The 25,940-nt window shown below is 40.5% G+C and overlaps 2 protein-coding genes across 2 annotated transcripts in view; one reads left to right on the top strand and one right to left on the bottom strand.

The window, feature by feature from the left end:
- Positions 1-11,794, top strand: part of LOC135082683 (ATP-binding cassette subfamily C member 4-like) — a 59,074-nt gene extending 47,280 nt beyond the window's left edge. Inside the window, exons 18-27 of the mRNA XM_063977469.1 lie at positions 456-606; positions 1,262-1,388; positions 1,787-1,890; positions 2,185-2,302; positions 2,924-3,163; positions 6,610-6,796; positions 8,420-8,592; positions 8,879-8,978; positions 9,099-9,239; positions 10,182-11,794. Of these exons, the coding sequence (XP_063833539.1) occupies positions 456-606; positions 1,262-1,388; positions 1,787-1,890; positions 2,185-2,302; positions 2,924-3,163; positions 6,610-6,796; positions 8,420-8,592; positions 8,879-8,978; positions 9,099-9,239; positions 10,182-10,238 (1,398 nt within the window). The 3' untranslated portion in view covers positions 10,239-11,794. The remainder of the gene's footprint in view (positions 1-455; positions 607-1,261; positions 1,389-1,786; positions 1,891-2,184; positions 2,303-2,923; positions 3,164-6,609; positions 6,797-8,419; positions 8,593-8,878; positions 8,979-9,098; positions 9,240-10,181) is intronic.
- Positions 11,795-11,859: 65 nt separating this feature from the next.
- LOC135082652 (uncharacterized) overlaps positions 11,860-25,940 on the bottom strand; it is a 57,614-nt gene continuing 43,533 nt past the window's right edge. Inside the window, exons 5-11 of the mRNA XM_063977447.1 lie at positions 24,675-24,783; positions 21,798-21,931; positions 20,742-20,936; positions 17,903-18,043; positions 16,360-16,781; positions 13,866-14,030; positions 11,860-13,286 (exon numbers count right to left, since the gene is read on the bottom strand). Of these exons, the coding sequence (XP_063833517.1) occupies positions 13,224-13,286; positions 13,866-14,030; positions 16,360-16,781; positions 17,903-18,043; positions 20,742-20,936; positions 21,798-21,931; positions 24,675-24,783 (1,229 nt within the window). The 3' untranslated portion in view covers positions 11,860-13,223. The remainder of the gene's footprint in view (positions 13,287-13,865; positions 14,031-16,359; positions 16,782-17,902; positions 18,044-20,741; positions 20,937-21,797; positions 21,932-24,674; positions 24,784-25,940) is intronic.

Here is a 25,940-nt window from a genome sequence, read left to right as displayed (position 1 = left end):
ACGAGACGGCTTGGGGAGGCCTGATGATCGCATTTTTGTATCTTAGTCACCTTTGACGACACCCACGAGAACGCAGCGCGCGTTAACTAACATAAGTGATTAATTAGCGTCACGGAAACATGCTGTGTATAAATGGGTCTTTCTCAGTTTCTTTCTCGCTTCTTTCTTTTCCTTTTATTGCTAGTGGTGTATTGTATTACTGTTACCTTTTTATACTGTGTATCAGACGTAAGAGCATTTTCAAAGGCCAAATTGCAAAAAATCATTCCTGAACAGTATAATTCAGGCCTTTTCAAGGCGAGAGTGAATAGATACTTACAGGGCAGATATGTACCATCCTAGACTGCATCTCACTTAACACCAGGTGCGATTGCGGTAAAATGCCTTGTCATGTTTAAACCATGCCTTGTCATGTAAATAAACAACATAACTTCAACAATGTTCTATTGCTCCAGATCGGTCTATCCCTGATCGGTATCGTGGTGGTAGTGGCGGTGGTGAACTACTGGCTTCTTCTACCGACGCTGGCCATCGGCGTGGTGTTCTACGGCCTTCGCATCTTCTACCTGGCGTCGTCGCGCAGCATCAAGCGCCTCGAGGGTGTGAGTGAGTCATCTCTGAGCGCCCATAGCGGCCTATTGTTAGTTTACCACGGAGTTGACACGTCACACCCGTGTGGAAATACAGTATAGTCCAACGATTTTGAAACGACAAATGGCAAAAATCTGAAATAGTAACCAGTATTGATAATAGCGCCCCCTGTCAATGTCATAGCTGGGACGGTTCAGTGTTTTACAACTTTACAATCCGGTCGAGTTAACTGCGCACCTGGCAGCCGTGACGTCACATCGACGCTCTGGTACGGGACAGGACGAACGCGGGTGAGTGCAAGGGATTCTCATTCCAGCGAGGTGCGCAGTTAGCTGGATCGGATTGTAAAAAGCATGTGCCAATAAGGGTTTCAAATTGCGCTAATTTGTGACGAATTTACTTTCAAAGTGTCAATACACGAAACTTACGAAAGTGTTATGAATCGACTTTGTGGCGAATAGACACGGTATTTAACACGTTTGCCATTCAAAAATGTGAACATTGGAGCATTTCTTTTTAACTCTTAACCAGACAAGCATTTCAATTTTTTTATTGACTTTGGAACTTAACACAAAGCAATAAAGTTCAAAATAATGTAATTACTAAATTAACATTGTTTGGTTGAGGGTTAAACCAAACAACAATGCTATGAGTGTGCGTTTGTCCCCAGCTCGCAGTCCAGTGTTTTCTCACTTGAACGCGTCGCTGCAAGGAATCACCACGATCCGAGCGTTCGGCGCGCAAGAGGCTCTGATTAGAGAGTTCGACAATCACCAGGACCTTCACAGTTCAGCTTGGTAAGTAAATGTAAAGATGAATGTTTTTTTTTTGAAAAAAATATTATTGAAGAAGATTCTGAAATAAAGAAATTCTAAGTGGTTAATCTATCTTTCTAATCATTGCACATGGAGGCACAATTTGAGTCTTCTAGTTATAATTTCACTCATTGCGAGGTTATAATGTAATTTTCGTCATCTGGTATCACGTGTCCTCTGAACTATAATATTTCCAAGTGACTTCAATGTGTCTGTCCTATCCGACAATTGAACAGAGGAATTAAAGGAGTTTCCAACTCCTGATCTAGATCTCAAACAATAATAAGATCAATAAGTGATAAGATGATATCTTGATAAGTGTAAAAAAAATATAGGATAAATTTAAGCAAAAAAAATCATCCTCATCATCTTTGTTCCAGGTATTTGTTCATTGCCAGCTCCAGAGCGTTTGGTTTCTGGCTGGATCTCGTGTGCGTCGTATACATAGCAGTGGTTACGTTAAGTTTCCTCGTCTTTGGACAAAGTAAGTTACTATAGCGTATACTCTTTAGTGAAAATAGACAGAAATACTCAATTATTCGATTGAGCATGTAGCATTATTGTATACTAGCCATTGCCCGCGTGAATATGTCCGTGACAGAAAGAATATCGTCGCCTATCCTAGGTTTTTCTCCTTGTCAAATTATATTCCTATACCGTCCTCTAAAAATTCTTATCTATTGGTGAAAACTGTACAAAAATCCGTTCAATAGTTTTTGAGCATATAGACGCGTTGGAGGAGTTTATTTTGTAACATGTAGTGATTATTGCTTTTTAGCTGAACATGGTGGTAACGTGGGTCTGGCCATAACGCAAGCGATGGGCCTCACCGGCATGTTCCAGTGGGGAATGCGGCAGTCCACAGAACTGGAGAATCAAATGACTAGCGTAGAAAGGTTTGTGAAAAAAATTAAAGGATAAAAATATTAACTTGGATTTATCGAAAAAAAAAAACTGCAAAAAAATCGAATAAAAAATGTATGTTACCATCACGTTATTCATTGATTAGTGACGTTATTGTCGCCGGAAAGTCACTAGACTTCCGCCGTCTGAATTAATAAACTTGTAAAGCCTGGTCCGTGAGCACGTAGAATTTTGTCCAATGACCCCAAGCTACCCATCCTTATCGCTCGCGCGCAATTATGTTGCTGTCGCGCTCGCACACTCACTGCGGGCGCCCGTCGCACAGTCGCGACAGCAATACAACAACAGGACCAGGCTTTAGTAGGTGGCGCCACTGAGACGAGTTAACAAAATGGCTGCCGAGTTGCATCAGTACGCTGTCGGATCTCGAAGTGTTAACTTGCCTTGTAGTCCCGAGGCTTGAATTAAAAAGGTTTTTTTTTTCATTATTTCTTTCAATACGTTGATCTTGTGTTGACGACAACGTTATTTATAACGTGTGTAAAATAAGATAAGATATAAAATTATTTATTTGTAAGTGATTTTTATTTTGAAAGAATGTAGTTATCACGAGGGGTTACCGGAATTTAAAAAATGCAACTTTTATTTTATAGAATACAAGAGTATTCCAACATCGAGCCGGAGCCGCCTCTAACGTCCGAGCCGGACAAGAAGCCGCCGCCATCGTGGCCGTCCGCCGGACGCGTGGTGTTCAAACACGTGTTCCTTTACTACGCGCCCGGAGAGCCGCCTGTGCTCAAAGACCTGTGCTTTGAAATCCTGCCTAAGGAGAAAGTCGGCATCGTAGGACGCACCGGCGCTGGGAAGTCCTCGCTCATCAACGCGCTCTTCAGGTTAGTATGTGTAAAACTAGACGCTAATGCATAGGAAATAAGTCACATTCTAGCTTGCTCGCGCGATAGTAGCCACTCTTGCGCAGCACGTAAGGCACAATCTATGTTGCTCGAGCCGCCTGTGCTCAAAGACCTGTGCTTTGAAATCCTGCCTAAGGAGAAAGTCGGCATCGTCGGCTGCACCGGCGCTGGGAAGTCTTCGCTTATCAACGCGTTGTTCAGGTTGGTACTACTGAAGAACTGAAATATACGGATATTATACCGAAAAATTATTTTTTCGTATTGCCTGTTTATGGACCTACGCTAAAATCGCATTTATATTGTAAATAGTGTTGGCATCGCAGTGTGGTTCGGACGTGTGAGACGCGCTTCTTGCGGCGGGGGGTGGGCCTATGTCTTTTTTCTTCAAATCAGTTGAACACCGTAGCGTAAAGGCTACGCTTTGGGCTATCGAGCCCAAACGCCCGAATCGGATGCACCTCAACACGAAGCATAAATGCGTTGGTAGATGAACATCGATGTGATGCAAGGCGGGCATGCGCTTTGTGCACCTCTCTTTTGCTTTAGCGTATAACCAGGCCTGTTCATCTCCGCGAGTTCACATCGAAAACAAAACACGCACGATAGCCCACCTACAGGAGGCGATTCGACAAGGCGTCACATACGAGATACGAGCGAGCATTGACACACGCACGCGTACTCTTGTATTATGGAGAAAAATAAAAAAATACTGTGTAAAAAATACTGTGCAGTATTTAACTGCCTAAATAATAATAAAAACACACAATGAACTTTTTTTAAGTTGCCTGAAGACACTGAGAGGTAAATAAGTGGTTACTGTTATTCATGATAATTCATGCAAATTCATGTATTTCTTCCGACATTTTCCGCGATTTGGCACTTCACGTCACACATTAGTTTGCCGAAGTTCGCCGAGCCAGCTATTGTCAATTATTATAGGTGTCAAACAGGATAGGGTCTTTGCGCTGGTTTTCGTCCAACTATCGGAGTTGCCAACTTTGTGATCTTAAAATACCCTTACATAAATGTATCATATTATTTTATGTCGTTCGAGTGCTCATAAAGGCAGTCAACTAAAGTCCATACTGCAACGCACACACAATCCGCACCGTAACGTAAACGCCTTGCCTCGCCGATGACAGTGCGCGAAGGGCAATGACAGCTCGCAAAACACTGACGTATATCAATGTCTCATGGACTTGGCGTAACTTTAAAATAAACGTACTCGGTACATTACGCACACATTTACACGCATTATAAATACATACACGATTTAAGAAAACAACATGGCCGCAATATAGGTAATCAGCTGACAGGTATTTGTGTGTGTGTGTGTGTGTGCGTGTAGTTGTCAGCTGATTGCCTATAAATATGTTGTTTTCTTAAATCTTGTATGTAGGTACCTACTCGGCACAAGTCAGGTAGTTAGTGACGTCACATGAAAATGTTGCCAGAATGAGTACTGACCAAACATTATCTATTTCTTTTTTTTATACATCACCAGGGGTAAGTTAGAAAGAGATAAACAGCTGTTTGTCATTAATTTGTCGAATTTTTGTATAGATCTATATTTCCTCTCCACTATTACCTCCATGCCACAAAAGGCGATACGTTGTTGATCCCTTTCCTAGTTGATTTGCCTGCTATATGACCTGAGCTATGCTTTAAAAAAATGACCCTTAGTCATCTAAGATTTAATTTTGTATGAAGAAGTTTAATAAACACTTAAAATTGTGTTTATAATGCTATCAATTAGACATACGTGCCAAAAACTTTTCCTGTCAGCACGTTTTTTTTCTAGCGCGATGATTTCTGCAATGTACCGGTGACCGGTGTATGGCCGCGCATTTACGTAATTTTTTGGAACTCACTACTTTTTAAATTACATTTTCATTTAGGTAGAACTGTTGCTTAGGCATTATAGATTGCAACAAAACTAGCGCGGGATGGCTACTGCCTTCTGTGAATACAATACTTTGTATTCAAATTTTACGCATGTGTTTATGGCAGCTCAGTGAAATGGACGAAAACCGAAGTTAGATAGAAAACCAGCACAATGACCCTAAGTACTTTCAAAAATTAATATTGCGATTTTATAAATCACTTAAACAACTTTATATTAATTTGCGGTACGAAGTACGCCGGGACAGCTCGTAAAACAAATTCATTATTTACATATTACTAATTTATCAACTTTGTTCATTGTTAGTTCATTAGTTGTTCGTGTTTCGTTTGGGTTAGACCAAGAGCCGAATGCAAAAAATAAATGTTACTTAATTATATTAATCCTACAAAAAACGGACGGACGTGTGCAAGTCTAATAGCCATATACTTGGTTAACTCATTTTAAAAAGTGCACAAAAACGTTCTATGTTCAGACAGACTATATGACGAATCTATAAGGGTTCCGTTTTTGCCATTTGGCTACGGAACCCTAAATACCGTATCAAAATCTGTTGCATAGTTTTAAAGATCTAAGCATACATAGGGACAGACAGACAGGAAAGCGACTTTTTTTTTATAATTATTACGTAGTGATGATGGGCATATAGACCAAATAAAGACATTTTGATTTAAGGGGGGGACATCGTAAGAGCCATTCACATTTTTATCAGAAAGTTAATAAATTAATATATTTAGGTTTTTGAAATCTAAAACAGCCAGGAAATCAAAGAGGCAAACATGATACCTTTGTGATTTTATAGGAATTTTATTGTAAAACACGGTCGGTAATATTAAACTTTTATAAAAAAATCCAGAGGTAAATGTTTTTTTTTCGAGAAATTTTTTTTCTAATCGTGTTTTCGAAAATATCATCCCATCACACATACGTTCTGTAATACATAATATTGAAAACAGTGCGAAATATCGTCAATTGCAGTTTTCACATACTAAGGGCCCATAATGAAATTAGTATAATGTTTATGTAATAAAATTTGGTTTGAAATACCTACTGAATTGAATTTTTATTTCTTACTAGCTTTTTGGCTTCGCCCACGTGAAATAAATTGTCACAGTTATGTGTGTTATAAAATATTTAGGTGCTAGCTCTTACACTATATAACTGGCGGCCGCATGTAGCTGCGCGTTGCCGCGAAGAGCAGTGAATGCAAGTGTGGTGCGCTAGATGGCGACACAGTAGCTTCTTGTAGCAGTCAGCCCTATGGCATCAAGACAGTACCGATCACTGACGTATGTCAACAAAACGGTGCTCGACTCTTAAGACAAGCTAAATTACACCATATTGTTGATGACATTGAGCATACATTTTTTTGAATACCTTCGCGAAGAAAAACTTCTGTACGTAGTACTTATTATTATTCTGTGGTATAACCTAAAGAGTACCTATGTATTTAAGAAAATATAGATACAATTTTTAGAAGGGCTTACAAGTCTTCTTTTTAAAATTGAATCTCGTTTCTCAGGCTTACAACAATCGAGGGCGAGATCATAATCGACGGGCGCGAGACGGCGTCGATGGGTCTGCACGAGCTGCGCAGCCAGGTGTCCATCATCCCGCAGGAGCCCGTGCTGTTCTCGGGCTCCATGCGCCACAACCTCGACCCCTTCGACGAGTACCCCGACCAGGTGTTATGGCGCGCTCTCGAGGAGGTAACCAACTATATAGACTAGTCAGCCGTTTAGTGTAGTGTTTCAGAACGGACTACTATGCCGAGAGGTCCCGGGTTCGATTCCCGGCCGGGCAGAAATTGAAATGATGAATTTTAATTTCTGTGACGGGTCTGGGTGTGCCTATGTATAATATGTATGTATTTAAAAAAAAAAGTATATAAGTAGTATATCCGTTAAGCTAGCACCCATAACACAAGCATTAAGTTGCTTACTTTGGGGCTAGCTGGCGCTGTGTGAAATTGTCCAAAGATTTATTTATTATTAACTATCCTGAAATACTACTAGACTCAGTCTGCGAGCACGTAGAATTTTGTCCAATGACCCCAAGCTACCCATCCTTATCGCGTTGCTGTCGCGCTCGCACACTCACTGCGGGCGCCCGTCGCACAGTCGCGACAGCAATATAATTACGCGCGAGCGATAAGGAATGGGTAGCTTGGGGTCCCATCATCCCGCAGGAGCCCGTGCTGTTCTCGGGCTCCATGCGCCACAACCTCGACCCCTTTGACGAGTACCCCGACCAGGTGTTATGGCGCGCGCTCGAGGAGGTAACCAACTATCCTGAAATACTACTATAGTCTGGTCTGCGAGCACGTAGAATTTTGTCCAATGACCCCTAGCTACCCATCCTTATCGCGTTGCTGTCGCGCTCGCACACTCACTGCGGGCGCCCGTCGCACAGTTGCGACAGCAATATAATTACGCGCGAGCGATAAGGAATGGGTAGCTTGGGGTCCCATCATCCCGCAGGAGCCCGTGCTGTTCTCGGGCTCCATGCGCCACAACCTCGACCCCTTCGACGAGTACCCCGACCAGGTGTTATGGCGCGCTCTCGAGGAGGTAACCAACTATCCTGAAATACTACTATAGTCTGGTCTGCGAGCACGTAGAATTTTGTCCAATGACCCCTAGCTACCCATCCTTATCGCGTTGCTGTCGCGCTCGCACACTCACTGCGGGCGCCCGTCGCACAGTCGCGACAGCAATATAATTACGCGCGAGCGATAAGGAATGGGTAGCTTGGGGTCATTGGACAAAATTCTACGTGCTCACAGACCAGGCTGTACTCATCCTCACAGATTGCGGATCTATGATGCGCAAGCGTTGCTTACACCTGGGTAAACACACTTTAAGCCCATAAAATGTAATACAAACGCCCCCAAAAGAACTAGAACAGCCGTTTTTCAACCGATACGACACGAATTTATGCTTCTGTTCTCGTTTCAATCTAATGCCGTCTTCCGCTGGATAAAGGTCTGTGATGGATTGCCACTACGACTTGTTCTGCGCTACCCACAAAATATCCCAGATTCGTTCTTTGTCAACCGTTGTGCTATTGTAATGATATCACACTGCATATCAGTAGGCCTCAGATGCGCGCCGCGATAAACGGTTATCACGCCATTTTATCGATTTTTCCCGTATTTTGACGTCGATAAAAGTTATCACGGCGCGCATCTTAGCCCTACACAGGTTTGACGTTTTAACGACAATAGTCCAACGGTGTCAATATAGGAGTTCCGATAAACAGTGTAGTGGTGACTAGATATCACTGTTTTATGTCAACAATATTGGGTATTGAGTATGCTCTCTTCGTTCCAGGTGGAGCTAAAAGAAGCAGTGATGGAGCTGCCAGCCGGTTTAAGTTCTCGCATCTCAGAAGGCGGCGGCAACTTCTCGGTGGGCCAGCGGCAACTAGTGTGCTTGGCGCGCGCTATTGTGCGTCGCAACAGATTACTGGTGCTCGACGAGGCTACTGCCAACGTCGACCCTCAGTAAGTACTGATTAACTTTTACAATGGCAAAGTCATATGCCCGTATGTCGAAGGACCGTTATCCGCTATGTGATGAGTCAAACCGTGATTGCTACATAGGTATAAAGATGTCACAGAAAGTTGAACTGTCCCATCTATGACATGAGGGCGCCACTGTCTATACGTTTGTTAGTTCCGATTTTTGCCACGTTGAACTACCTTCATTTACAAGAGAGCGCTACTATCAAATATTTCACTTGGTTTTGTTTTTACTGAGACTTGATAAATTGTTCCAAAATTTTTACAGAACTGATGCGTTGATACAAACTACAATAAGGAATAAGTTCGCAGACTGTACTGTACTTACGATTGCTCATCGGCTCCACACTGTTATGGATTCGGATAAGGTAAGCACTTGTAATTAAACTATATCTTACTCGTACATAGTTTTTTTAAATCTAACTAACTTTGTGAAGGCGTCAATTATGTTTAAAATTCCTTCTACTAACACTTCACGTTTACTTCAGGTGCTAGTGATGGACGCAGGTCAAATGGTGGAGTTCGACCACCCACACAACTTGCTGCAGAAGGAAGGCGGCGTGCTTCGCGCGATGGTCGAACAGACCGGCCGCTCTATGGCCGACTCGCTCGCGCGTGTTGCGCAACAGGTCAGTTTTAAATTATAGCCTGACCAGGAACATAAAAACCCTGGCATAGAGGCGCGTCAATTGCATTTGATAGTGCAACACTGAGTACAGTCGTACCTGTGTTAAATTAATAGGCTAACTTTATGTATCAGGATTCAGGATTACGGGCTAATTTGATATTTTCATAAATTAACGAAAACATATTATTATAGGTAACCTGATTTAAATAAATTAAATGAAACCATCAATCGAGCTAGTAGATTTATTTTATTATTCATCAATAATCAAATTCAGAACTTGAATATTCAACTGCAATGTCTGCTCATGAACGCTTCAAACTCGGTACTTATTTCCCAATCCCATAAAATTCAACACTTAGAAAGTGACAAAATTTTTAAAATAGGTAGGTGAAACAAACTACAGCTAATTTTCATAGTGGACTGTACTATACGATAAACATGTCAATCAATTTGACAACCTTTGTCGGAAACATTATTCAATGAAAATATTGTCCGAACCCTTAGTATTTCTCTTCGACAAATACTTTAACACATTGTGAACCACTTTTCTTTCACGACTATAAAAATATTTTAGCAATTTAATTCATAAAACCAATTGCGCACATTTAAAATAAAGTTTGTTTACACTTTGACAGCAATAGACTGACATGCAAGGTGACATGTCAATGAAGTTTTCAGTTACTGTTGCCATTAAAAGAAATTAGTACCATTAGTTTTCCGCAACATGGCGAGGGTTTTTATGTTCCTGGTCAGGCTATAATTAATTTATTCGTAATTCCAACAAAATTGTTTAAGATATTTCAGGGTTATAGGGTATGATCCTTGAATACCCAATATAAAATATGCTAATATAATATGCTTATGTGGTGTGGGTTCGCTACAGAAGTACAGTGAATAACTTTACAATAAAATCACTTCAAGCAAACTTTCACGTGTATTTCAGGCATACGAGAAGAAATATGCGCCTCAAGAACCTCAAGCACACGGGAGCAGCCAGTGATGAAGTTACTTAATAGGTTTAAATTATGTTCACGTTCCTATCGTTGAATAATGTACAACGGATCTAAAAATACTATTTCCACATTGTCAATTTTGTGTCGAGTTTTGTCGTCGTTTTCAATTCATTATTGAATTTGAATCTTTACACTGTTGGTGAATTAGGTTTCGTAGATTTTGAATAAGTTATATTTTTCTATGACATATTTTCTATTGCATTTCGCTGCCATCACATGCTTAATATATTTTATGATCTTATTTAGGTTATTTTGTGTAGAATGAGGCGTTAGCAAAAGTTGAGAATCCCTTAGGTGAATTTATTGTTCGAATCTCTACCACTAAGAACTTTCGAATTTATCGTAAGTAGTACGTTGAGTACAGCCTTTTTGTCTATTTTGTATAGACGTAGTCGCGACAATAAGAAAATGTGATACAATTTTTAAATGTTACTGCCATTGTTTTATACCCATTTTATGCCTTTTGCTAACGCAACATCCTGCCCGGTTGTTACTTATACCTGTGCTTATACTTGCAAAATCGCCATGTGTTTAAAAACTTCATACTCAATAAGGGAAGTGTCGTTATATGCGTGAATGTCATAGAATGTAACGTCACAATAATTTTGTCGAATGTATTAGTTAATATTATACAAACAACCACTATGTTTAAGAATAGATTTAATAGTAGCTGTGGAATACATACAAAGGACAAGTGAGATTTTTTTTTACATATTTTACATGTTATATAATTTTTAACCAAATTTTCGAAATGATTTTAGAACTAAAATGAAATGTTATGAATCTGGAAATTCATAAAAATTATTTCTATCTATCTCTATCTATGTCAGCCTTTGGGTTCGCCTTCGAACATAGGCCTCCTCTTCAACCCTCCACCGACTTCTGTCCCTGGCCACACGCATCCAGTTCACTCCAGCCTGCTGCCGGATATCGTCTGTCCATCGTTTAGGCGGTCTTCCCCTGCCGCGGGTGTTGTTGCGGGGTCTCCACTCCAGGGTCTTTCTGGCCCAGCGATCCTGGTTCATCCGTGCATTGTGCCCTGCCCATCTCCATTTACGGCTCTCAATCTCTTCCACCACATCGCTGATCCTCGTCTTTTCTCTGATCCACTCGTTCCTTTTGTGAACTTGTAGGGAAACGCCAAGCATCTGTATTTCCATTGCTCGTTGTTATTACTTATGTCTGAGTAAATTACGATCTGTGCAATCACGACTGATTTTATATCTGCGGTGCTAGTTTTATACTTACTTTCTACGATTGTGGCCTTAATACGTACTTAGGTTTGATGAAATGTTCCAAATCTACGCTGTGAGACATCTTATTGCATGTTTAGAAATATTTTTTACAATATGAACTAGCGCATATTATTTTATTTTATTCAGTGATTTGATTATGTATACCAATTTTTATTATTTAATTTGAATGTGATAATTTTTTTTAAAATGTGTATGCTGTGCCTGATACTTAGAGAAACTTGAATTATATTTAGCACTAAGAATCTGTTGTTGTTGGATATTACAACAAAATATAGTTATTCTATGTATATTTTGAGTTCTACTTTTGTTAGCCAATTCTCCTCACACTATCACACCAAATAATACAAAGATATTTTCAAAGTAATTTATTTTCCATTTGATACGCATTTCACAATCGTTTTACATGTAATCAATGTTTACCTTAAAACATTTAAAGGAATGTAAAGAGTAAGATGTAATGCTATGATAAAATTAACTATACTACAATCCTGTTCAGCTTTTTGTATCTAACTACATATAATAACGATGTATTGTGAACAATAAGGTAATACTTAAACAATAATTATATTTACACCCAATACTGAAATGTTTATCATTAGGAAGATAAAATATAGGCGTTGGTTGAGTCCGCATTGTGTAGAAGCCATTCACCGTTTTGGCTTTTTCTTGCACAAAGGACATAAGAATAATAAAATACTTATTGAAGCAACATTTAAAATTTAAATAAAACTTGACCTACTCCGATAACAACAAAACAATCTGCCTTTAAATGAAGCAAAGCAAATGAAAAATTTGCTTCGAGGCCTATTTTTATTATTCTTACGCATTTCCAAACCTTCATAACTTATCATTCTTTCCAACTTTGCAAATCATTCATCACTGGATTTTTATTATGAGATTTCAGACTTTTCAAACCTCTCAAAATCCACAGCAGCCAACATCCATACTCGATAATAGCTAAGCCTTATTTATCACAGACCCTGGGACGTTTACATCACATTCTGCTGTCATCAAACAACATAACCTACGAGATAAAAAGGACTTCTAGACAACCACAACGCGAATACAAAAGAGCTTTATATATAGAATCTACACTATACAATAATACGTAGATTAATGGGGAAAATCTTAAAATTATTATAACCAACAGAATACAGACATGGAAGAAAGTAAGGTTTGTACGCAGTACCCTATAATAGCCCTATGTACACGTCGCTTAGTCCACACTCTTGCCACACGCGCTTCAAGGCAATGTACTGTGAAACAACGTAAGCGAATAAGCAACACATTAAAGCGCATGTGACAGAAGTCTCAAGAAGATAAATAAAATAAATAGCACAATAAGTCGTAACTAAGAAATACATTGTCATGATTATAATTCGTTACTTCCCTTTGGCACAAGAAAGAGAAATCGAGATGAGAATTTCCGTCGAAACATCGAAAGGGTTAAAGATGTCGAGATCTTTAGAAAACTGTATACAGAATTTACTTTTTTCTACAGCTACATAACTAAAAAATAATGTGATATAAAGTTTAGTATTACAAAAAGTTAACTATTCACAGTCTTGATACGATTGGCGACGCGCGGGGGGAGTGTCTGACACTGCCGCGTCGAGTGTCTGACACTGGCGCACGAGTGTCTGACACTGCAGCACGAGAGCTGACACAGCCGCGCCGCGTGTGTCGGACACGCGCGGAGTGTCGTACACTGTCGCCTCACACCAGCGCCGTCAGGCTGCCCGAGCAAGAGTTCTTGTTGTCCGTCGACTCGTTTTTGATCTGGAAATAATGAGTGGGTTAACATGTGTTGTGTTTAAAGCAACGCAAAAAATGCAGAAATTGTGGCAACACAACTTTAAAATCATGGACGACGGCACATCAAGGTGAGCACTGCTTTATATTTAGTAATTTTTTAAATTGCGTGAAATTGAGTTTGTCACAGATTGTTATTTTAATAATAGCTACTAAAATATTCTATGCATATCAACAATAATACTGTAAAGTTGCATCAAATCGTTAATAAATTTTTCCGTGAAAGCAACAGAATCCATCTTAAACTTTCACCTTTATAGTTGGTAAGACAATAGGTGCTATTTTTCTAATGCACATAAGTATAGATCGTTTCATCCACGAAGACGCGCCCCACCAATCTTCCGCTAATGTTTGAGTGTTACCGGTCCACGTTAAATCAGCCATGAGTGCACACGCACACTACAATAATGACGCTCGGATCAAACTCCTCGCACCTCGAGCTTCCCTGGACCAAAAATTGGTGGGGCGCGTCTTCGTGGATGAAATGAACTATAGTCGACAGTGCTTTGTGTAGTCTTTGCTGTAAAGTTTAAGGTTCAAACTTACATGCAGGGTCTCTGGCGGCGGCGGCGGCAGCGGCAGTTCCAATCTAAGCTGCGTCCAGAAGGCGCGCTCGTGCACGTGCCGCCACGCCACCACGCGCGTGCGAGACACCAGCTCCGACAGCCGCTCGCCGCCTTCCTTCGCTTCCCGCTTCAGTTTGGGTAAGTCCTGCGAATTAGAAATAATTTGGTTAGATTTTTTAATTAGGTTTCAACTCGAGTAACTCGGCTTTGCCACGAGGGCGAATTCGCCGCGAATCCTACGCGCGTATGATCGCGTAGAATCATACGCGCGCTGGCGAGATACTAGCAGCGTAAATCGCGTCATACAGACCCTCATGTCCGCGCGAATACATTCGCGGCAAATTCGCCCTCCTGGACAAGGCCTAATTGATCTCTGGCTGTAGAATACTACATAACTAGAAGCGTCGTATATTACCTGTTGCATCGTCAAAGACGCAATACTGCACAGACTAGGCCAGTAGAATTAAACACAAATATGAATTAAATCGGAAATAATTCCTACTAAAGATTTTAGGGTTTTAATGGCTTCATTAGTTGCCCATAAAGATTCTCCTAGATTTTCGACTTCGACGGAGTTGTGCTTAAGTGGTGGGGGCCCTCGAAAGGGGCGCTTTTTCGGTTTTCCGGTTATACCGCGTAAAGGACTTACCCTATCGAAAAGTGGTCTTCCTGACGGTTGAAGGGCATTTAATCCTGCATGAAATAAGACCAAATTCATATGTTTTGGACAAACCGTCCTCGTGCAAATGTTCGGCAAAGTAGAAAATATGTGTATAATTAATGACCCTCTCCACATCCAATGGCTCGTTACCCGCAGGCTTCCAAGTCTTGAAAAAAAGCGCCTCAACCAGTGTAACCCTATCAAGGCTTACGAGCTGGATGCGCCTATCCTTGTTCGTCCCAGCCGTTCCTTAACTGCGGTTGCTGCACCTCTTCCTGGCACTCACCTGAACGACTCTGTGTTACCTACTGTGGCTGTCCCTCTTCCTTGTATCCTCTTGCACGACTACGTTGCCTAGCAGTATGCCTGGTCTAAGGTTCGACGCCAAAAATCAACAACAACAAGTTCATATTAAAACGCTGAAGAGTTTTTTGTTTGTTTGTTTGAACGCGCTAATCTAGTAGAATTACTCGTTTGATTGAAATAATTATTATTGTGTTGAATAGCTCATAAATTGAGGAAGGCTATAGGATATATACCTACAATCACTCTACATAGAGGCGAAGCAGTAAAGAAAAATGTTGCAAGCACGGAAAATAGTATTTAAACTATTTTCACGCGTACGAAGTTGATTTTGTGGCGTCGAACCTTGGACCAGGCATATGGCTAAGCAATGCAATCGTACAGGAGGGTACAAGGAAGAGGGGCAGCCACATTAGGTAACACAGAGTCGTTCAGGAGAGTACCAGGAAGAGGTGCAGCAACCGCAGTTAAGGAACGGCTGGGACGAACAAGGATAGGCGAATCCAACTCGTGAGCCTTGACAGGGATACGCTGGTTAAGGTGACCCTTTACAAGGCTTGGGAGCCTACGGGTGACGAGCTATTGGACGTGGAGAGGGTCATTAATTATACACATATTTTCTACTTTGCCGAACATTTGCACGAGAACGGTTTGTCCAAAACATATGAATTTGGTCTTATTTAATGCAGGATTAAATGCCCTTCAACCGTCAGGAAGACCACTTTTCGATAGGGTAAGTCCTTTACGCTGTATAACCGGAAAACCTAAAAAGCGCCCCTTTTGGGGGCCCCCACCACTTAAGCACAACTCCGTCGAAGTCGAAAACCTAGGAGAGTCTTAATGGGCAACCAATGAAGCCATTAAAGCAATTAAATCTTTTGTATTATTTCCGATTTAAAATCTAATTCTACTGGACTAAGACGTGTAGTCTGTGCAGTTGCGTCTTCTGTACTGTATAACGTTTCACACGCTGCAATATTACATGTACCACATCACGCACTGACGCTGCTGCATCTTAATCAGTACAGCGCCTCAATACCCGCTTTTAAGCGTCACATCACTCTACAGCTGGCGCAGCGCGGTCAGCAGCTGCAGCTGCTGCGGTGCGTAATACGGCGGGTACTCATCTTGCCGTGTAGCATGTAATGTGTCAGATACTGTATCAAGTGAGTACCATACGCACGAGTCCGCTGCGAGCTGCTAGCGCGTGGTTCGCAGGGAGAACACAAAGACGGCTATTGTCACGATCACTGCGGATCCGGGAGCTCGCAGTTAGATACGCGATGACAGTAGACGAGCCGTACTCACTTGAAGATTGGATACGTTACATGCTACATGGCAGGTGAGTACCCTGCTCTACGCGGGGACAGCGCTGCATCACACGCATTGTGATGACGACGGGCGACGGGCGCAACTGTCGCAGCGCGGTCAGCAGCTGCTGCGGCGCGTGCTGCGCGGGGACAGCGCTGCATCGCCGCTGTACAGCGCTGCACGCTCGCTGGACACCTACCTGCAGCAGCACGACGACGGGCGGCAGCGGCAGCGCGCGCAGCTGGCGCAGCGCGGTCAGCAGCTGCTGCGGCGCGTACTGCGCGGGGACAGCGCTGCATCGCCGCTGTGCAGCGCTGCACGCTCGCTGGACACCTACCTGCAGCAGCACGACGACGGGCGGCAGCGGCAGCGCGCGCAGCTGGCGCAGCGCGGTCAGCAGCTGCTGCGGCGCGTACTGCGCGGGGACAGCGCTGCATCGCCGCTGTGCAGCGCTGCACGCTCGCTGGACACCTACCTGCAGCAGCACGACGACGGGCGGCAGCGGCAGCGCGCGCAGCTGGCGCAGCGCGGTCAGCAGCTGCTGCGGCGCGTACTGCGCGGGCGACAGCACGGCCAGCACGGAGCGGCAGCGCGCCATCTGGCTCATCACTTCGTTGTACCCTGAAAATTTGGAGAAGGGTGTCAGTGAAAAATTGTGTAAAGTGTAGAGATGTAAATATTGTATAATAAATTCTCTTTTTGAACTTGGGACTACATTATTCATTCCACCTAGTAACTACACTCCTCTTAGCCATCAGTTCTTGAACAGCCTTAGCGTTCCTGCACACGGTGCCGTCACGCCGCGCAACTACACTGTAGATACGAGTCGCGCGAAGCCTGCCACCGCGCCGCCTCCGCGCGCGTTTCCTACGCCGGCGGCCGCGTACGCACGTGCACGGTACGCGGCCGATAATGGAATGAATCAATCAAAGCGAGGTAAAGCGCACGGAGGCGGCGCGGTGACGGCACCGTGCAGGAACGCTTATTCCTCGCCACACTCCGTGTCTCACCTTAATAGATCTCACGGTGCAGACATCCCTCACTTGTACCGTAGCTTAGGATGTTAGGGATTAGTGGACTTATTGACTAGGGTACCTAGGTACGTGTGTAGCTATTACAAAAGATCACTTCCACGCACTTACATATTCTCACACTACATTTACATTAGCTGCACACGCAAGCTGAAGCTCTGTCATAAGTAACACCACAGAATAATAATAAGTACTACGTACAGAAGTTTTACTTCGCGAAGGTATTTAAAAAAATGTATGCTCAATGTCATTAACAATATGGTGTAATTTAGCTTGTCTCAAGAGTCAAGCAAGTTTGTCAGAAGTTTTGTTGACAAACGTCAGTGATCGGTACTGCGCCGAAGCTATAGGGCTGACTTCGGTAAAATGATGTGACGTGAGGTGCCAATCTGCAGAAAATGGCGGAGGAAATACATGATTTAGCATGAATTATCATGAATAATATTAACTACTTATTTACCTCTCAGTGTCTTCAGGCAACTTAAAAAAGTACATTCTGTGTTTTTATTATTATTTAGGCAGTTAAATACTGCACAGAATTTAGTACACCATTTTCTTTATTTTTTTCCATCATACACAAGAATACGCGTGCGTGAGTCAATGTTCGCTCGTATGTGAGGCCTTGTCGAATAGTACTCTTGTAGGGGGCAATCGTGCGTGTTTTGTTTTCGATGTAAACTCGCGGAGATGAACAGGCCTGGTAACACTCACAGTGGTCGGGTCTCGTGGCCAGCTGCAGCGTGTGCACGCGGTACTGGTACTTCAATGCGAGCGTCGGCAGCAGCGCGCCGCGCACCAACTCCGCGTCAACCGCCGTCCAGCACACCAGGACATCGAACTCTTTCTCCAGCACTGGGAATAGGAATTGTAATAAATTATTATCAGAGAGCGACAGATACAGAGTAGCGCAGCGTAGGGCGTCCACCTACAAGGTGGACCGACCACCTCATAAAGGTAGCGGGAAGGCGCTGGATGCAAGCCACCAACTGGCCACTGTGAAATCATTGGGGGAGGCCTATGTTCAGCAGTGGACGTCCTACGGCTGAAATGATGATAAAGATGATGATGAATATCAGACAACTTTAATCACAGCATTAAAAATACGGTTAAAAAGCAATGACTTTTTTTGAGCCTGGATATGGGTTAAATCTCGTGTCGTCACTTAAACTTTTATACAAATAGGTAGGTAGGGTTTTTGGAATACTTATGTATTATTGTCAATTGATAAGGCCCGGTTTCCACCAAAGCGGAGCGGAGCGCAGAAGTGGAAACCGATCCGCTCTGCTCCACTTTTGTGGAGAAACGGCCAAAATCAATAAACATACATATTTCAGAAAACTTCAAACAAATAAACATAAAATTCGTTCAAAGCGTCAAACTATGAATAACACCCGCTTAGTTCAGAAAAAGTAATATAAATGCAAATAGGTAATTTCTATGGATATCGATGCCGTCTAACGGCATTTTTCGCAGAAGCGATCGTGAAAGGAAATATTTCTCTATTTTCCGGAAATGGATGATAATACATGTAGAATTATGTTGTCGACTGTTTTTACCGGGAAGCGCTCAAAGTAGTTTTCACTGCGATTCCCGGTAAAGCGTATTAAGAAAATTCTATTAAAATGTTTCTAGCTCACGTTAAAGGAAAAATAAGCATGTTTGTTGACACAGATAGGTTTCCATCTCGCGAGCTGTCAACAGGTTCTAATAGTACGGCATTAAAATATGTTTATAAACTTGTAACATGATATTTAATAGTGCTGTTGCCTATTTAGAATGCTAATAGATACATGCGCGCTGCAATATCGAGCGAGTAGTATAGCGAAGCAATTATTAAAGTAGCGTTTCATCGTTATTATAGAGATTATTACAAGAACTAAGTACGCAAAGTGTGCTGCGGAGTCCCCAATTGAAATAGTACATAGTAAGGCTTAGGGCACTGTAATTTAAAAGCACGCAAATCAGAAGTTCAGATCTTGTTTACGATTACGATTAAATATGATCTTGATTAAATAAAGTATGTACTATCTACTTATAAATACATAATTTATTAATAGAATCCTTAGCAATTATATTATTTCTAACAAATACGGCATTATTTATTTCTATCATTAATAATCATATAATAGGAAAGGAACGGTACTTTTCTAAGAACGTATCCTTGTGCCACTTGCTATGTTCAAGAAATGTGACTCACGTCACAATACGAGGTCATATTAACGTGATAAGTGATCACTAATAAGTTAATTTATATACAAATATGTACTTAATAAATGAGCAGGTATATCGTAACTCGAGTTCTTCGAAGGATAATTCCGTTTCCGATAATACCCTTGAGAGGCCAAGCATAGCCCTTTTAATCTCACTGAGAGTTACTCTCGAGTTCATATTTTTATGATCTGAATTCGAAGGATTAGGCGAAAAAAATCACTACAGTCAAACAAAACCATTACGTAGGATGATATGTGTAATTTTAGCATGTGATACATGCTAAAATTACACATTTTAATTGAAAAAGTGTACCTAACTACGATAATATGTAATCAGAAATAAATAGAAGTTTCGAATTGTTTAGGATTTCTTTTTTCGCTATACGTCCTGGCCCTAGTTTTCGTCCTACTGCTGCTAACAAATACGCTCGCAAAAATGCACCTATGTCTATCTCTAACTCGAATGGCTAGAGTTCTACAACAGGTAAAAGCCACGATAGCCGAACGAAAACGATGTCGAACTCGTCATCTGATAAACGCGGGTTCGAACCCCGCTGACGCTCGACTATTGTAGTGAGCCCACTCGTGACACATATATTTAGCTTAGTACGAGGAGCTAACGGGACTATTAGTAATTTGTGCATTTGACTTTGACAAACGTCAGAAATCTGTCAAACTCTATACAAAACACACCGGTTATCGTTATAGTTGCTGTTAAAGTTAGGTGGTGCAACTCAGCCTAATATTCTTTAAAAAAGAAAGAAAAAACCAAAGCTTACCTCTAGCTCTGTGCGCTGCAGTAGCCGTCCTAGCCCTAGCTTGCCTCGCCGCCAGCAGAAGTCGCAGCGTGTACCACCGGTGAAGCATGATGAGAGACACCAGGAGTAAAGCCCCCGCGACGTTGCCCAGCACTAGAGGCCGCCAGGGTACTAATATTCTTTAAAAAAGAAAAAAACAAATCTTACCTCTAGCTCTGTGCGCTGCAGTAGCCGTCCTAGCCCTAGCTTGCCTCGCCGCTAGCAGAAGTCGCAGCGAGTAGCGCCGGTGAAGCATGATGAGAGACACCAGGAGTAAAGCCTCTGCGACGATGCCCAGCACTAGAGGCCGCCAGGGTACTAATATTCTTTAAAAGAAAGAAAAAACCAAAGCTTACCTCGAGCTCTGTGCGCTGCAGTAGCCGTCCTAGCCCTAGCTTGCCTCGCCGCCAGCAGAAGTCGCAACGTATACCGTCGGTGAAGCATGATGAGAGACACCAGGAGTAAAGCCCCTGCGACGATGCCCAGCACTAGAGGCCGCCAGGGTACTAATATTCTTTAAAAAAGAAAATAACCAAATCTTACCTCGAGCTCTGTGCGCTGCAGTAGCCGTCCTAGCCCTAGCTTGTCTCGCCGCCAGCAGAAGTCGCAGCGTGTACCGCCGGTGAAGCATGATGAGAGACACCAGGAGTAAAGCCCCCGCGACGATGCCCAGCACTAGGGGCCGCCAGGGTATGCTGCTGTCGCCGGACCAGGATGTGATGCCTGACAGGCCGTTGACTGTGGAAAAAAAATTGTATAGATAACAACCTATAAAGGCCCTGAAAGGAATCTCCTTAAATAAATCAGCATAATCTATGCTGATTTATTTTTTGTTCTAACATTAAACATTCGTAAAAAGGTAAAAGTTTGAATTACTATGTCATTAAAATGCCGCGTTGTGGCGCCTTTTTTCTGATTTTCAAACGGTGTTGTATTTAATCACTAAAATCAGTTCTGTTAGGTCCTTTCACATCTTGTATAAGCGATTGATAAATTCTACATTATGCACAGAAATACAAGTGCATAGCAAAAAATAGACTACGTATTTATTTAATTTCTTAGTATAGCGAGGTCATTGCGAGCAAAGCTTTATAAGGTAGCATTTTATGAAGTGGTATTGGCAGTACTAATTTTGTAACTTGTAAGGTACTATTTTTATTTAGTGACCTGCCTCATTACTTAGTTCGCCCCGGACGCGACGGCATAAAAAACTTATGTTTTATTTGTCAATGCTAACGTACGTAGGTAGCGCTAGGAAACATGTAACGTGAAAAATGGTAGAAAAAAGATGACCGAGGCTTGCTCCAATTAATACTGGCGCTCGAAAAACGCGCGAACATTTTCAGTGAACACTTTTTCAGTTACTTCACTTTTTCACTGTGTTTTTCTGCTATTTCCCTGGACTATTCGCAAATTGAAAATGAAGTTTGTTCTCGATGTTATTATGTGTTTTATTTGGGAAAAATCCACGGCGAATTTGTGTTTACAATTTTTCAAATGCGTTCCGATCTTTAGTATGAGAATAGGTATGTAGTCAATCAAGGTGTTGGGACAAGAGCCTTACAGTGGCTAGTATTCGCATAAAGTGTGGATACTCACATTTGTAGTGCACGGTGACGTACTTCCGGTCGACGTGGTCGTTGCTGTGCACCACACACGCATACATGCCGTAATCCGGTGCCGCTACGCGCTCGATCCGTAGGTAGGAGCCGATGATGTCTTCCACATCATCCCTGTATTGACAGAAAAAATCACATTACTATCGTTTTGTGTAGTAAGATGAGACAACCCTTATTATGGAACATAGTAAACGTTGACAACCATAATAAAGAGTTTGAAATGTATTATAAAATAATTGAAAATGCTCAAAACTCGCAACATAAATTGACATTCAACTAATTTTAATTGAACCTAGCTACGGATGAATCAAACTTTCTTCTAGAGAGCCTGTTAATTTTACAACACATTTTAAATTAATGACAAGCCAAAAAACAATAGACTTAGCTAATTAGTTTCTAAATTATTGTCAAACTATCAGAAATTATAATATGCATTTCATTTGAAACATTCCGTTCAAAATGTAAGTCGATAAAACAATCGTTATAAAATTAACCAAATACTTAAAATCTATCAATTTAGGTTTCCAGCAAAAATCCTATGAATTAGTAATTATTAAAACAGTTTGCTGACATAACTGTGGCAGGGATTACAAATGAATACGCCGAATGATTTAAAACAGAATTCTCTGAAACATTGATCTGTACGACGCACAGTGTGTTATGGGACTGTATAAACGGACATTCTCATTGATTTGATGAAACGTATAGAGCTCAGTTATACAAACATGATAGTAAAACTCCCGTTTGAAAATTCCAAGTAGTTTTCGCGGTATAAAAATTCAAAGTTACCTATTTTTTTACTTCAATATTATGCAAAAATATTCTCACTCGTTAACTAATAACATTTAATTCAGAATTGTTATAATACTTCATAGAGCTCTTAAAACTACACGTAATAAGCATATTAAGTGCTTCGTAAACGTATTCAGTTAATTAGGAAAAATGATTTTAATGATTTTTGGTTTTATTTTTTTTCTCAATTATACCTTAATATATGCAAACATTTTTAATTGCAAGATATAGTCTGATATTTAATCTAATTGTATAAAAAAATCAGCCTTAAACTCCGTGATATATTTGAGGAAAATCAAATTGAAAATATGCGAAATATAGAATTGTAAATTTCCCATCACTTTTTAATAGCAATATTTCTTTTGGATGTTTAAATATCATCAGCTCGATTGTACCAAATTATTGTATTGACATTCGATTTACATAGGTTTCAAATCGATGAGATAATTATTAAAGGTAGGCTAAATTCGACTTCCTAGATTTGTTTACATACTTTTTTAGTTAGTTACTTACATACAACTTAAGTTAATATAAGAGTTTTAAAAAATAAAAAAGACTCGACTTGAGAACCTCCTCCTTTTTTGAAGTAGGTTAAAAACAATGTGAATGTAACTTTTTAGAACCTTCAACACTATGCACATAACAGGCGGGATTTGAAACTTTTTAGACATGAATTATTCTTTCCAAAATTGTCGACCCTAGACGCGTAAAAATTTTATTAAGACGTTTTATGTTTTTTCTCAAATATATCACGGAGTTTAAAGCTGATTTTATTAATACAATTAGATTAAATATCAGACTATATCTTGCAATTAAAAATGTTTGCATATATTAAGGTGTAATTGAGAAAAAAAATAAAAACAAAAATCACTAAAATCATTTTTCCTAATTAACTGAATGCGTTCACGAAGCACTTAATACGCTTATTACGTGTAGTTTTAAGAGCTCTATGAAGTATTATAACAATTCCGGACTAAATGTTATTAGTTAACGAGTGAGAATATTTTTGCATAATTTTGAAGTAAAAAAATAGGTAACTTTGAATTTTTATACCGCGAAAACTACGTGGAATTTTCAAACGGGAGTTTTACTATCATGTTTGTATAACTGAGCTCTATACGTTTCATCAAATCAATGAGAATGTCCGATTATACAGTCCCATAACACACTGTGCGACGTTTCCATTGTTTGTTATTCATGACCGCTCTTTTGTTTTATTTATCAATCAACACAAATTGATTCGATAGAAACAAAAAATAAACGAAAATATAACGTTTAAACATGTCATGTCATGTAACAACGATGTTGCTCTCTTTACGAATTTGTAAACTATAGGTAGTTTGTGTTAACAAATGAAATGTTAGGGCAATGAAATCATACATTTATTAAATATCGTCATTCTTTTGTGTTTTTTCGTAATGTGATGTTGCTCATGGACATGAATAGCTTTTTATTAGCGTTGTTTGATAGTAGGTACATTATGTAAGTAACTAAAAATCTGGGATACATTTTAGTTAATGACGTAAGTAGTTATTTGATAAATGAAAGGTTTTGGTTTTGATATAATATAATTTCAAATAGGAGACAACGCTCTGAAAAACAATTTCATGATTTACGAAATCGCGGGCATAGCTAGTCTTCCGTCTTTAAGAACGTAACTTTCTTTAAAAGAATATGAATTGTGGAAATCATTGGGAATTCCTATGTTCAGCAGTGGACGTCCTATGGCTGAAATAGTGATGATGATGACTTTCAATGAAACTTACAAATTACGACGAATGGATTTTGGATCAAAATAACAATAACGAAAAGGTGCCGGTTATTATTATCTCTGTTTGCGTGGGCAGTTTCTAAGAACGTGGGGTTCTCAGACATTAAAAAAGAAAATTGACGATTTTCCGCAGAATCTACTCTTCACGGGGAAAACCAAACCAAATTCATCACACTTTATACCTACGCGTACATATTAACTACAAATTTTGACGAATCGATTTTGGGGAAAATTGACAATAAGCTTTAAAACCATCTACCTAGGTGCATTAACTGATTGTTAATGTTCACTTACCGTGTGGTCTTGATCTCTGTTTGTGTGGGCAGTAGGTCGCCCTCGGTGCCGTTGGGCCACACCTTCATCCACCGCAGGTCGCTGCGCGCGTCGGCCAAGTATGACCTGCCTGTGGTCAAACGAATTAACATTAGTGTGATATAATCTATAATATATAAAGCTCGATTATCTATATCTATAAAAGCGAAAGGTCACTGACTGACTCGCTCACTAATCACGAAATCTCAGAAACTTAAAGTGCTAGGAGTCTCAAATTTTGCATAGGAGAACCTTTTAGAAAGTAGGTGCTCACTAACACGGGATTTTACAAAATTCAACCTCTAAGGGGGTACCGCGTACGAAGTCGCGGGCGGTATCCGCTAGTATAAGATAAAACTTACATTTTTCATGACTAGCCTATACTTAATCAGTACAAATTAAAACATTTTACTTTCCATCTTTTGTAGGGGAAAAATACCTATTGACTGGACTTTAGATCAGTCTAAAACAATAATGCGCGTCAAAAATGTAGGTATTCTGCAATTTTGGAGGAAAAGTTCAATTAAATTATCACAAGAGCTTTTTTCAACGCATTTTGTTGAACGCATTAACGTCAGAATTCTAATTAAATTCTACAAACTATTTTCACACTAACTTTAGTAATCTAATTAATTAGCACATTAGCCCGTTTAACGGTTTACGAACTTTATTTCTTAAAAGAATTAACAATAATTCACTTCCTGAGAAACATTTCAATTTAAATTGCTAATAGTTAACAGATTTGAATACAGAGGGCGGGCCAACTTGGCAAGTAGCAAGTAATTTAACATTTGCTGTGAAAGAACTATACTCGTTGAGTTTTAATTAATTTCATCCTGAAATGTTTGTGAAAATGTTGTGCCTACTTTATGTTGAACTAAAACGAGGGTCATAAATAAAATACAAGCTTTGCCAGCTACGTCACCCACGTGGATATCAGACGATTATGAAAAGCCTTTATCGTATTATTTTCTTATACTTTTCGCCCATTTCATCTTTCTATTGCGACAAACTACAACTACATGCCTCTAACTAAGACTAGATATATGTAGATGAGACTAAGAGCATTATGCAACTTTAAACAGAAGTAAGTGACGATTCAGCGGTTAAAATCAAGAAACGGACAATTGAAAACGTAAAAAACCAATTTAATTATTATTACTACACTCGCAGTTACAGCAGATGCATCTATACTAATATTAGAATAGTATCAGATGCTACCGATGTCATTTTGCCCTACTCACCCCC

This window comes from Ostrinia nubilalis, chromosome 2 (assembly GCF_963855985.1).
Source record: "Ostrinia nubilalis chromosome 2, ilOstNubi1.1, whole genome shotgun sequence".
In the NCBI taxonomy this organism is placed as follows: Eukaryota; Metazoa; Arthropoda; class Insecta; order Lepidoptera; family Crambidae; genus Ostrinia; species Ostrinia nubilalis.
Note: the sequence above shows the minus strand (reverse complement) of the source record. Positions and strands in the feature narration are given on the sequence as shown.